The sequence below is a fragment of the Manihot esculenta genome, chromosome 12, assembly GCF_001659605.2.
Source record: "Manihot esculenta cultivar AM560-2 chromosome 12, M.esculenta_v8, whole genome shotgun sequence".
In the NCBI taxonomy this organism is placed as follows: domain Eukaryota; kingdom Viridiplantae; phylum Streptophyta; class Magnoliopsida; order Malpighiales; family Euphorbiaceae; genus Manihot; species Manihot esculenta.
Window position 1 is genome coordinate 3,936,842 of NC_035172.2, and position 12,485 is coordinate 3,949,326.

Sequence of the window (12,485 nt, forward strand, 5' to 3'; positions counted from 1 at the left end):
TTATTTTCTCACCAGATTGAAAGAAAATAAAGAGAAAATACCACTTTAGTTTAAAATCTTATTTAATTGGGTAATTCAATTGAAAATTTCAAATTGTCAGAAAACGTTGAAATTTTATCTGTTAATTCATTTCTTGAAAATTAAAGATATTTCTTATTTTGGTGTATGAGATTTCCTTTAATTTAATTAAATTATTTTTAAAAAGTCAATACATTTAAATCAAATAAAACCTTAAATTGACAATTGTGTTTTTTAATTTTTCAACTTTATTTAAAATTATATTTATGGTATCGTTCTTGTTAAATATGATAAATAATTTTTCTACGTCTAAATTATGCTTTCTTTTGCAAATAACTTCAAAAAATTTCATTTATCAATCTTTAGCATAAAAAGTATTAGAATTATCTGCTACTCTCAAACTATTACATATTATAATGTGTCAATTAAAAAAAACTAGTAATTTAATAGATATTTTTAATTATATATTATAATGTAAATGATGAGTTTGTATCATCTCATCATATCATATAATAATTTGATATTATAAAATATTATTTAATAATAAATTATAATATAATCTTTAAAATTTTATTTAATTAATAAAATATTTATTGATTTAAACTATTTTCCATAAGCTTTCTTAAAATGGTTCCTTGACAACCTCTAAAAATAGTATTTATATCAGGCCCATACATGTATTAAAAAAAAATACGACCGCACGATTCTAAAAAGGAAGCCCAGGGAATACAGCCCATTCAATTTCCATAATAAATATTAAAATGAATGATTTAATATCTTTTTTAAATAAAATTAAATATAAAAATTAAATAAAAATTTATTAACATACTTTATTTTTTAATGATTCGATTTTGTGTGAATAAAATATACTCTCTCAATTAAATAGATTTGAAAATAGCTTAATAAATTTAAAAATATCTTTGATTTTGAATTGAATCAATTTATATTTTTTATCGTTAGATCTCTATTATCTTAGTACGACGTAAAGTACGTGAATGAACCTGATGTTGAGCGAGGTGAGACGCAAATAAATGATGACAGGGCATTGATAAATTAAAAAATAATATTAAAAACTCTTCAAATTCCTTATATCTTCTCCATTTTAAAAAAAAAAAAAAAATTCCTTATATCTTCTCTTGCTTATGGATTTAAAATCCCGTATCTCCAGGGAATCAAAATTTTTTATCTCGCCTTTTCAGCTAAAACGTAAGTGCATGTTTCTTATATTACAAGCTTCCAAGTTATCGTTATCATTTAGAAGAAGACTTTCAAGCCTTCAATCATGGTGAGAAACCCCATGGCTAGGGCAAATCTTCCTTGAGCATTTCCTTCTCAATTTTGGCAAATAACTCACCATCTCTCACATATTCCATTATGAGAAAACCTTTCATTTGATGATCATACGGCCTCCCTCAACTCAGCGATTTTTGTGTGTTTACTGAGTTTTGTGGGTATTGTCGTTTTCAGTGCTTAAAAACTTCATCCGGACTGTGTTCTTTTGTTTTTTAATTTATTTTATAGAGCAAAGAAGTTGAGGGATCAAGTTGATAGGAGGAAATTGATAAATCTTTTTTTCCTCCTACTGCATGATAGATCTGATGACTTTTTTCTTGCTCCATCATATGAGTCCATCAAATGGATCTCTTAATGTTCTATTTAATGAAAGGACCTGCAAAATACAAAAAAAGGTCAGGGTCTACCGAATATGCTCCGGTGGAGACCCTCCGACGTTCAAGTCAGATTTTATGAATTAGAGTAGTATATTTAGGCAAGAGTTGCAGAGAGAAAATAAAAATGGAGTCCAGGAAGGAGAAGGAAAAAGAGCAGAGCCCTTTCTTTTTTTGTCCCTTATGTATATCTGCCTCTCTGTTACAATACTACCGTACGTACGGGTGTGTCAGGACTCCTTCCCATGCCAGACGGTCATTTAATTCTCTCCAGCGAACATGCAGGTAGGGTTGCCAGATGTTTGGGCCTACTATTCTTTCCCACCTCACTTCACTGGGCTGGACTTCTTCTTATTGGATCCGGGTTCAGGGTGGACCTAGCCTACCCCCGCGTCGGGTCGAGACTTGAAACGCTGGGTCGATCTTATTTAAGGAGGGCTTGATGGGTTTTGGGTTATTATTCTCCTCTTTGACCCGGTCTTGCTCAGGGCAAATGAAGTCCGGCGGTCATCAGAAATGATTAGGATGCAATTTATAATTTTGATTCCTGCAACTAGACAAAGAAAATAAAGAAAGTGAAGGCTTGATTATGGGTATAAGAAAGAGAAACAATTAAAGAAAGGAGAAAATTAAAAATTATATATTATTAATACATAAGTATTGGACAAGTAATCAATATCACCACTATTTTTTACACACTCTTCGATCAGTTAATTCTAATTTTTAAAAATTAAGACTTATTTTATATTTAGAAAAATTATTTCAAAATCATCAATCAAATTCTTTGGTAAGCGCTAGGTATTGTTAAACTTTAGATTGACTATTAATTTTTTAGTAGACGTGGACCTGGATGCAATGAATTTAGTCTTTTTAAAATTATGATTAATACTAAAGAAATCAAAAACTTTGACTTGAAAAATCTCTTTCGGGAAAAAAAATAAAAATTAAAAAAATATAAGAAATAAAATGTTAGAGTTCCATGGGAATGAAGGTTTTTTTTTTTTTTTCTTAGCATAGCTTTATATATTAAAAAGTAATTATATCGATGTGAAGAGAGAAAAAGAAAGAGCGAAAAAAGAGGTTGGAGAAGTGGAAGTGGTAATCGGATGAGGGTAGGGCTTTTGCTTTGGGTCTTTTTGCATCAGTTGTTGCAGGCTTCCCATTTGGTTGGCTTCTGCCTTCCCCTATCTCTAGGCAAGGGAAGGTCTTCTGATGGTTTTTCGGTTTTGTTCTTGCTCTGGCTTGAGTCCCTTATCGATCCTGTTAGGGCAGTGATGTTTCATTTTTCTTTTTCTTTTTTTCTTTTAATTTTCTTTGCATTGTTTGTTTTCCTTTTCTTTTTTGCGGATCCTTGTGGCTTTCAATGGAGGGTTTTTTTGGTTCTGCTCCGAGAATTTGCTCGGCTCTACCATCTAGAGAAATTCTTCGACAGATGTCAATATCTCGGAACCGCACCACGATGCTCGGTGACTAATGCTCCCATGAGAGCTATCGCCAGCCTCTTCCTAGCTATCGGTCCACACTCTCGCTTTTCTTGTTGCCAAGGGTTTTTTCTGAATTGCATGTTTGCTCTTTATCATCTGTTTGATGTTGTAGTTCGTTGCTGCTGAGTTTGTTTCGGTTGTTAGATTCTGTTCTTTGTGGTTGTTCAGTGAACATTCTATTCTTGTTTGTTTTCTAGGTCGCTTGTTTATTTTTATATTCTATTCTTGTTTGTTTTCTTGATCACTTGTTTATTTTTATTTATATTTTTCTGAAATCGTTGTTGGTTGCTATTGGATTTTTTATGTCTATTTTTATTGTTCTGTGTGGCAGTGATACTAGTGGAGGGTTTCTCAAGAGGTAGTCATTTCTTTTCTTACCGTTTGGGTCTTATTTGATTTGGATCTGAATAGTTTATTTTGTCTTTTTATTATTTGAGTGGTTTGATTTGTGGTTATTTCTTTGTTTTATTTTTCTAAGCTCTTGTTTTCATGTAATATCCTTTTTGCTCAATGAATCTAACTAATCCAAGCTCTATTGTATGGTAAAAAAAAATAGCTTTATATATTCAAAATATATGATATTACATTATGATCGCTAGATTTTTTCACTTCGGTCTAAGGTCAGACCCATAAAAACAGCCCATAATCTGAAGACTTCTAAATCTCCTGTAAGAGTCAAGTCCAGCCCGCTCAGTTGTAGGACCGGACTCCACCTAGATTCCTCAATCCGGTCGGCCCAGCCTTTTCGGCCCAATGATCAGGCCTCCTCTAGACTCAACCTTAACCACATCTTCCATCCCGGCCCAGAAGAAGGAAAGTGGCTAGCCCATCTGACTGGTAGGTCCACGTGTCAGAGAAAAATTAAGTGGCCGTTACGCATGTAGCAGGAATCTGATATTCTCGTACGTCCAGATCCGTATGGCAGAGACACGTAGTCTAATTACAAAAACTTTGTTACACGTCGCTAGCAGACAAAAGGAAATGAATAAAAGGAGAAACACTCTTCTCATGGACTAAATTTTTTCTAAGTTCGCATAAATCTTGTAAAATTTTATTTTCTGGATCTCATATCATCATTATATAATAATATTTTTACAAATTATAAATCTTAATAATATTTTGTATTAAAAAATAAATTTAAATTCACTTTTATATTTATTTATTAAGAGTGAAATACATTGATTTTAATTTCAATTTTTTTATCAAATAAATCATTATCTTTAGGTTAAAAGCAAAATAAGTTATGTCATATTAAAATATTAATAAGGTTGTACAACAAGTGAGTTGAGAAAGGAGAAAAAAAATGAGAGGTAACAATTCGAGAAGGAGCCTGAGTCGGTGGGACGAGGCTCCTGTGCCTTTCGGTTGGAGTTGCCTCGCAGTACATGGGTCTTTGGTTTCTTGTGTTCCTTTTAATATTTTGTTTGAGAAATTTTTATTTGGTTTTTGTTGAGTAGAATTTTGTTTTTCTCCTATTTTCTCTGGTTGATGCTGATCGGAATAGTTGCAAGCTAGTGATAATAGACGTGGGCATGGGTGATTCAATTTATTTTTCAAATTGAGCCGTAATCAGTTTAATTGTCTAATTTAAAATAGATGGAGGTAATTTTAATTTTTTTAATAATTTCGGTTGGATTTTGAAGCGGTTATAATTCTGATTTTTTATAATTTTAATTTTTATCAAGTTCAAATTACGAACGACCAATTTCAATTTGAAAAATATTTAAAAATAAAAAATTTAAATAAAATATAAAAATAAATATAAATCTTAAATATTATTAAATATATATTTTTATTAAATAAGTAAATTATATAAAATATTTTTATTTATATGATAAAAAATAAAATGATATTACATATAATATATACATTTAAATAAATTATTTAATAATTTAATTTATCTATACATCAATTTTAAATCACATAATTTTATAAAATAATTTATTTAAAAATAAAAAATTAAATTAAAATTAAATTAGATTGCTGATTTAAAAAATTAATTCATATAAGAGAGTTTTAACTATAATCGATTCTTTAATTTAAAATTTTGGTCCAATTCAAAAATTAAAATTAATTATCAATTCAATTTTAATTCAATTCATAGTCTAAATCCAACTATATCATATTTAAGTGATAATATCAGAGTTTTGTATTTAATTTTTTTAAAATGATTTTGTAATTATATGAGATTGAAAATGTCAGAACTAATTTGCTTTTTGATAAACTCTGATAGGAGAAGTATTTTTGACTTTTACATGTTTATTTTTGTTGGGTTTTTTACGCAGATTGTTGTTTTTAATTTTCTTACTTCCCTTGTGTCTATCTCAACGAATGCTTCATCGTGTGATGGCGGCGATTTCGCTGTGTTCTGAGGCATATTTAGATGGAGGATAAACAACGATTCAGCCGAATTCAGGGGGGTAGGGCGGTACACTTCTAGTCGATGGATAGTTGATTCTGGAGTGTCTTTTCTTCTGGGTTAGGCTTATTGGACTTTATTTGAGCTGGACTTTTCTAACTAAGCCCGCTTCATTAAAAAAATGCAACGCAGTTTTGCATTTTGTAAAATAAAATAATTTTAATGATAAAATATAATCTTCATAATTTTAAATATTATTTTAATTAAAATAATATTAAAAAATGTTGATAATAATAATAATAATAAAAGAAAACATAAGAGACGCAGGAAGTAATTCTATTCCTGCACGAACCGACTCAAAGCAGTCGGATGCTCTAAAGCTACCGTCGCCGTCAACCCTGCAGCCTTGCCCCTTTCTCAAGGTCAGGGTTTCTTTGGGACATTATCTCAAGCACCACCATCCTCCGTTTCTTCTCAAAAGTCAAATCCACCATTTCAAGATGGCTGAAAAATTGGAGGACATTCCCGATTCTTTTCTCTGTTGCATTTGTCTGTAAGTTTCCCTCTCCTCCTCTTCCATTCCTTTAATTTTCGCTGCTTTCTTGATTTTTCCTCTTAATTTAGAGGATATATGTATATTACTCGATAACTAAGGCTGTGGGTCGTGGATCTGAGTTTATTCAAAGCGTTCACGAGACCTTTTTTGTCCATGGAAATTGAATTATAGATTTGGACATTATTATCTTTTTTTTTGGGGGGGAATTTTGCGCAAGTGTTTGGATAACTCTCTAAATTTGTATGAAATCTGTGACAAATATAAAGTCCTGGGTAATGATATAATTGTAAATGAATAATGAATTCCTCATAATCGAAAACCGAAGGTTTTTTTTTTTATGTTGGCTTTGTGATTAGATCGATTATGTGAATTTTCGTAGCTTTATATATGTAGCTTTAACGCTATGGCTTGATGAGGGTTGTGGATGACTTGTAGTCTTGATTGTCCTTTCTATTTGTTGTTTTATGATATGTATGATTTATTTATTATTATTTCTTTAAATTGATGCTAAATTTGATTTTTTTTTTTCTTTTTTTGGTTTTCAGGGATCTTCTATACAAACCCATAGTGCTCTGTAAGTCATTGTTTCTGCTTGAAAAATACAATACTTCGATATGTTTCAGACTTCTTTTTTTCTTAATTATCTTTTTGTGGTTGTAGCTTGTGGTCACATGTCCTGTTTCTGGTGCGTCCATAAATCCATGAATTGTCTACGTGAATCCCATTGTCCAATTTGTAGGCATCCATATAATCACTTCCCAACCATCTGTGAGATGCTGCACTTCTTGCTTTTGAAGATGTATCCCATTACCTATAAGAGAAGGGAAGAACAAATTCTGGGTAAGCTTCATATTCTTTGTGTAGTTCTTTACTTTGTGCTGATGCGCAGTACACAATGAACACAACTCTTGGTTAATGATTAGTGGTCTCAATTCTATATTAAATGATTACTTTTTTTAAATAATGAAGGCATTATAGGAATGGCAGCCAGTCAAGTATAGGGTACTTATCCGGCAAAAGCCTATTAGTATGTTTGGATAGTGGGTTTGGCATGGGTTCACATTTAGCATATAGTACCCATATCTGTTAGTGCATCATCAAGCCAAGTCAAGTTTTGAAGAGTTCAAGCTTGATTCATTAAATCTGTTTTGAGCTTGAGCTCAAAATCAAATTTGAAGCTCAGGCTTTGCTCTTTTAGAGTTTATCATGTTCAGTCTCGATTCCAATTAGCTTGTTTATCGTGTTTGAGGCTCAGCTTGTATTTGGTTCATTTATCAAGCTTGCGTTCTCAACTCTATGTAGCTTGTTCATTAAGATTGTAAACTCAAGCTTGACTTGTTTTAGATCACAAGAAAAATAATAATTATTTGAAACTCATTTAATAATAAAATTAATAAATGATACGAATTAAATTAGTAACTTGTTTAATAACTCTATTTGTCATTTAAAAAATATATTGTTTTTTATGAAATTAATTAAATTTAAATTATAAATAACTATGTTCTATATAACTTAATTATATCATAGTTTTAAATATTTGTTATTAATTTTATAGAACTGTGAACTAATGTTTAATATATTTGCAATAGTATAAAATGTAAAAAATTAATATAAATGAACTTGTAAACGAGATAGTTCACCAGCCTAATTTATGATCATACTTGCGAACTTGTTTAACAGAATAGCTTATGAGTTCATTATACGAGCTAGCTTGCAAGTCCTAAAGCTTATTAATAAGCTTGACTTTGGCTTGTTCAAAAAAATGAGTTGAGCTGGGCTTTTGCTAAGCCCTCGAGCAGCCCATGTGCGGCGTTACTCATTTAAAGCTTTGTTATTGGGTTTGGGTCAAGAGAGACTCAAAGCTAGTCATATATTGTTGTGGAGGAAAATCAGACTATTCAAGGGTGTGAGTGGGTAAAATAATTAAATATAGGAATGTACTATTTACAATGGTATTTATATTTCATATATTACATTTTAAATAAAATTTGTAGAATTATTAAAATAAAATATAAAATATCACTAAAGATGTGTATGTACAATATTAGTTAAAATACAATAAATTAAACAAGCTGGAGATTTTTCAGGTAATAGTAATAGGGTTTATTATAGGATTGGTTAGTTCAGGATAAATACTAATCAAGTTTTAGTTCATTAGTTGGGACCTACCTTGTTGCCATCCCTAGTCTATTGGCAATACTTACCTATTGTTGATAGGCAGGAACGATTCATAGAACTTTATAAAATTGTAATGATTTTTTGATTGACATGATATTAAGCATTAATTCCTCAATAAAGGTCTTTCCATTTAATAATTACTGATATTTCACTCTTAATAGTTTCTATAGTGGGCACATGTAGTATTTATTCTGCTAGTGTCTCTAACATGGGTTTTGAGTACTAAAGACCTAAGTTTCTCTACAAATAACAGGAATATCATTAAAATTCAATGATATCACATTGTTGCCTTTGCATGTTTCAGCGGAAGAAAAAGCAATAGGCTATTTTTCACCACAGTTTGATTTCAGTGCATGTGGATCTAATGCCAATCAAGAACATAATCCCCTCAAGGATACTGAACATCCATCAATTACTAGTTTGGAGTCCACCTCAGTCTCAGATTCTTGCTTCAGCAGCCAACAGGTGCCAAATGGAAATTTCAAGATGGTGTCGATCACTGATGTACAGTGCACTGCATGCAAGCAACTGCTTTTTCGTCCAGTTGTTCTCAATTGTGGCCATGGTAACTTTTTGGACTTCGATTAGCCCCTAAAATGCTATCAGGTATTGTCACCTAACATCACAAATCTTTGGGATTGATCTTTATTAAATATTTCTTTTTCTGTTTTTATCTTGTTTGAGGGTATTGTGAGGCTTGCATCATGGCTTCAGTTGACAAGGGGCTTAAATGTCAGATGTGTCAGTTTTTACACCCAACTACTTCTCCAAAAGTCTGTTTGGAGCTTGATTGTTTTTTGGAGAGGCAATTCCCTAAAGAGTATGCCTCAAGAAGAGATGTTGTTCAGCTCAAACAAGCATGCATGGAGATTGAGAACCAGACTGACTGTATGTCTGCCCCTTCCATCCTAAAACTATCTGCTCAGTTGGTCCCTTTGATTTTAATACGTCAATGATGTTTCTTCCAGTCATTTTTTCTTGGATACATGCTTAACTTAATGTGTAAAAGCTGGATTACCAATCTAAGAAAAGTACATATTAGGGAGGCGGAATGCATTTCTAGTGGTTCACATGCCTGCTAAGAAAAATTGCATTCATTAATAGTCAAGAAGGCATCTACTTTGTTAATTTTTTTTTTCTAGAATTTGTCTAATTATAAAAATAGAACATTATTCTATAGTGCTACTTCACCCCAATGTCTAAGTATTGTTAATTTCTAAATTTTTGAAACATTATGAGTTATACTCTGCTTCAGTTTCTAGAGGAGCTAGTAAAAAATTTCTCTTATTTCATCAGTGCCAAAGGAAGAGCATTTGCAGCAGGGGGCTACGCCTGCTGAGTTAAAAGTTCATATTAACGTTGGCTGCGATTATTGTGGGGTAATTTCTAGTCCATTTCATGATTTTGTGGTGATTTCCTTGTTTTAGTGACATGACATACTCTGCATCAATTGCACCTCAACTTGGCTATTTGACTTAATTTTAGCCAAATATGGTCTTTGCAAGGTGGAGACGTTTAGGTGTCAATCAACTAGAATGTTGAAGTTATCCATGTTTGATGAATTTCTAGACACAGCATGATGTCTGTGATTGATGCTTTTGTTTAGCTAGGACTATTCATTACTTTATCATTTATTATATGGAATGTCTAATAAGCATATCAAGATTGCAGTATATTGGCATGAGAGCCAATAGAAATCTTTAGTATTGATGGATCTCTCTCTCCCTCAATTTCTCACTCGCTCTCTCTCTGTTGTGCTTGTTGCTTTGTGGCTTAAGCAAACTGCATGTTGCCGAAAGTCTTGTGTCCTTCACTCTATCACAGTAATAATTTGAATCTTATTGGATTGTTCTTTATGTATTCAAAATGAATATTACCTGTTACAAATTGTAAAGCAGTACAAACGGGGATAGATACCACAACTGTGGTGTGGATCTTTCCAAATATAAAAAATAGCGGTACTTCTAATTGGTATTTTGTTTTGTTAGCTTAATATTATCCACAGAACTGTAACACTATGCATGTATCAACAGATGTATCCTATAGTCGGGGACAGATACCAGTGCAAAGATTGTGTTGAAAAAATCGGTTTTGACCTTTGTGGAGACTGTTATAATACTCGCTCCAAGCGTCCTGGGAGGTTCAATCAACAGCATACGCCGCAACACAGGCTTGAGCGTGTAAAATCCTCCAACTTTCGTCATGTATTGTTGAGGCTGGTGAGTGACCAGTTTGAGGATGTTTCTGTTGGGTTCACAGACTACGAGGATCCTTCAGAAGTTTCAGAAAATGAATCCCCTACCTCCACTTTGTCTCCTGAGACTCATGAGAGTACCAGAAATAGTTCGGATACTTCTGTTATCCAAACTGAGAGTGCAGATGATCAAAATGAGACCGAATCAAGAAGTTAAATTTCCCCATATGTGCAATTGCATTGGGCTGGTTTATCAAATTATACCCGAAGAAGAAAAAGGGTTGCATTTTTCAATGTATATTTTGGTGCATTCTGCTCTGGCTGTCTCATATATTCGCAATTCCTATAAATAGAGTTGATCGAATGTTGCTTGCTTTCTAGCTCTAACTGAATCCTTGATAAACATTTCAAGTATTGGCATTTGCATCGTCGTGAATTAAATTAGTAAACATTCATTCTTTATGCATGGTTTATGTATTTGGAAGACCAGGGCTTGTAGATTTGCTATATATATTATTGTTTTGCTTGTGTATTTGCTGTCTAAGATTATGGAGCCCTTTTATTGTATACAGTAGTTTAATGATACTGGACGTGGCAAGTGAAGTGGGCTGGCAGAATGCCGTCGTCGTCTTCTTCTTCTTCTATTATTATTATTATTATTAATTACTTTGGTGAGAATTATCTAAATAAAACTTAATAATTTTAATAATAAAAGTTATTGAAAAATACAAAGTACTTAATAGATTGAATTTTATTGTTCTCAATAATTTTTTAATTTTAAATTTTAAAAGAAAATTTTATTTTTTAAAAAATAGGTGCTTACTAAAAATATGGTGGTTTGTTTATGGTGGTAGTATTTTTCAAGCTCATAACTCGGCCTTTTTTATTTTATTTTAATATAAAAATTTAAATTAACTTATGCGTATTAAATATTTATAAACTAATTTTTACGCATGAAGTCAAAGCCCTAAAAGAGAAAGATAACAAAGGACAAATGTGTTTTATTATCAATTTTTCATGCCATACTATTTCTTCAGTATCAATTTCAATGAAAATTATTAACTGTCCACCATCAAATCTTAATGACCAAATTTCGGCCTCTCTTTCTGTTAGGTCTTCCTTTCTGATTTATTGACAGCTCCAAACTTAAGCAAAAAGATAACAACTTTAGACTCTTTATCTAAGAAAATTAAAACCCTACCCTTTTTAATCTGTGTTTTTTCTCATTGAACTATAAGAAAGTCAGTTTTCTTTGTTTTTTCTTCTCTAGGAACTTGGTTTCCCTTCGTTTACCATTATGTTGGTCTTTCTCTACCCCTACAGGAAGAGTACACCTTCACTTTTAGTTTGTAATTTCTTTGTATGTGGGTGTCTCTTAATTTCGATAAAGGATATGCTTGTTTAAAGTTTTAATGAAAATTTTGTGTTTCAACTCAATCTAATGGCAACGAAACTTTCTATAATACTTACTAAATTTTGGTGTTGGAAATTCAAATTTCAAAAAAATCTTAGTTGGATATCAGAATTTGGAACCGTAAATTAAAGAAGGGTAAAATGGAGTTTTTACAAAAAAATTCTAAGTACTTTTAAAAATACATCTTGAATATAAAAATAAAAGTGAATAAATGAAATGATTTTCTATTAAAATCTCACCTTCGACCATCAAAAATGATCTTTACAATATAATTATAAATAGTCAACTCAAAATGGAGAGAGAATGAGTCATTTTTATATTTTCTTCCTTTCCCGTATTAAATTTACTCGCATTTAAGAGAAACTAATATTATTTTAAAGTTTTGATATTAAATTTAAGATTTTTTTTTTAAGTTTATCTAATCGTCTTTTCTCACCTTTAGTTTCTCTTTTAAGGGTAGATTTCTCTAAGGTAAGTTTATTTCTCCTTGGATAATCTACAGTTTTATACCTCTTTCTGTGAATGTATGTCATTTTTAGGATTTGATTAGAATGCATGCAAGGGTTGAAAATGTAAATTCAAAGTATGTTGGGATGATTTTCTATTTTATTGATA

At 31.4% G+C, this 12,485-nt stretch overlaps 1 protein-coding gene across 1 annotated transcript; it reads left to right on the forward strand.

The window, feature by feature from the left end:
• The first annotated feature begins 5,850 nt into the window (after positions 1 to 5,850).
• Positions 5,851 to 10,988, forward strand: LOC110608034 (E3 ubiquitin-protein ligase PRT1). The gene is given in 7 exon segments (XM_043949094.1): positions 5,851 to 6,081; positions 6,630 to 6,712; positions 6,715 to 6,924; positions 8,567 to 8,827; positions 8,947 to 9,150; positions 9,559 to 9,641; positions 10,296 to 10,988. Coding segments are annotated over 7 exon segments (1,272 nt in total). The 5' UTR covers positions 5,851 to 6,028; the 3' UTR covers positions 10,674 to 10,988.
• The last annotated feature ends 1,497 nt before the right edge of the window (positions 10,989 to 12,485 follow it).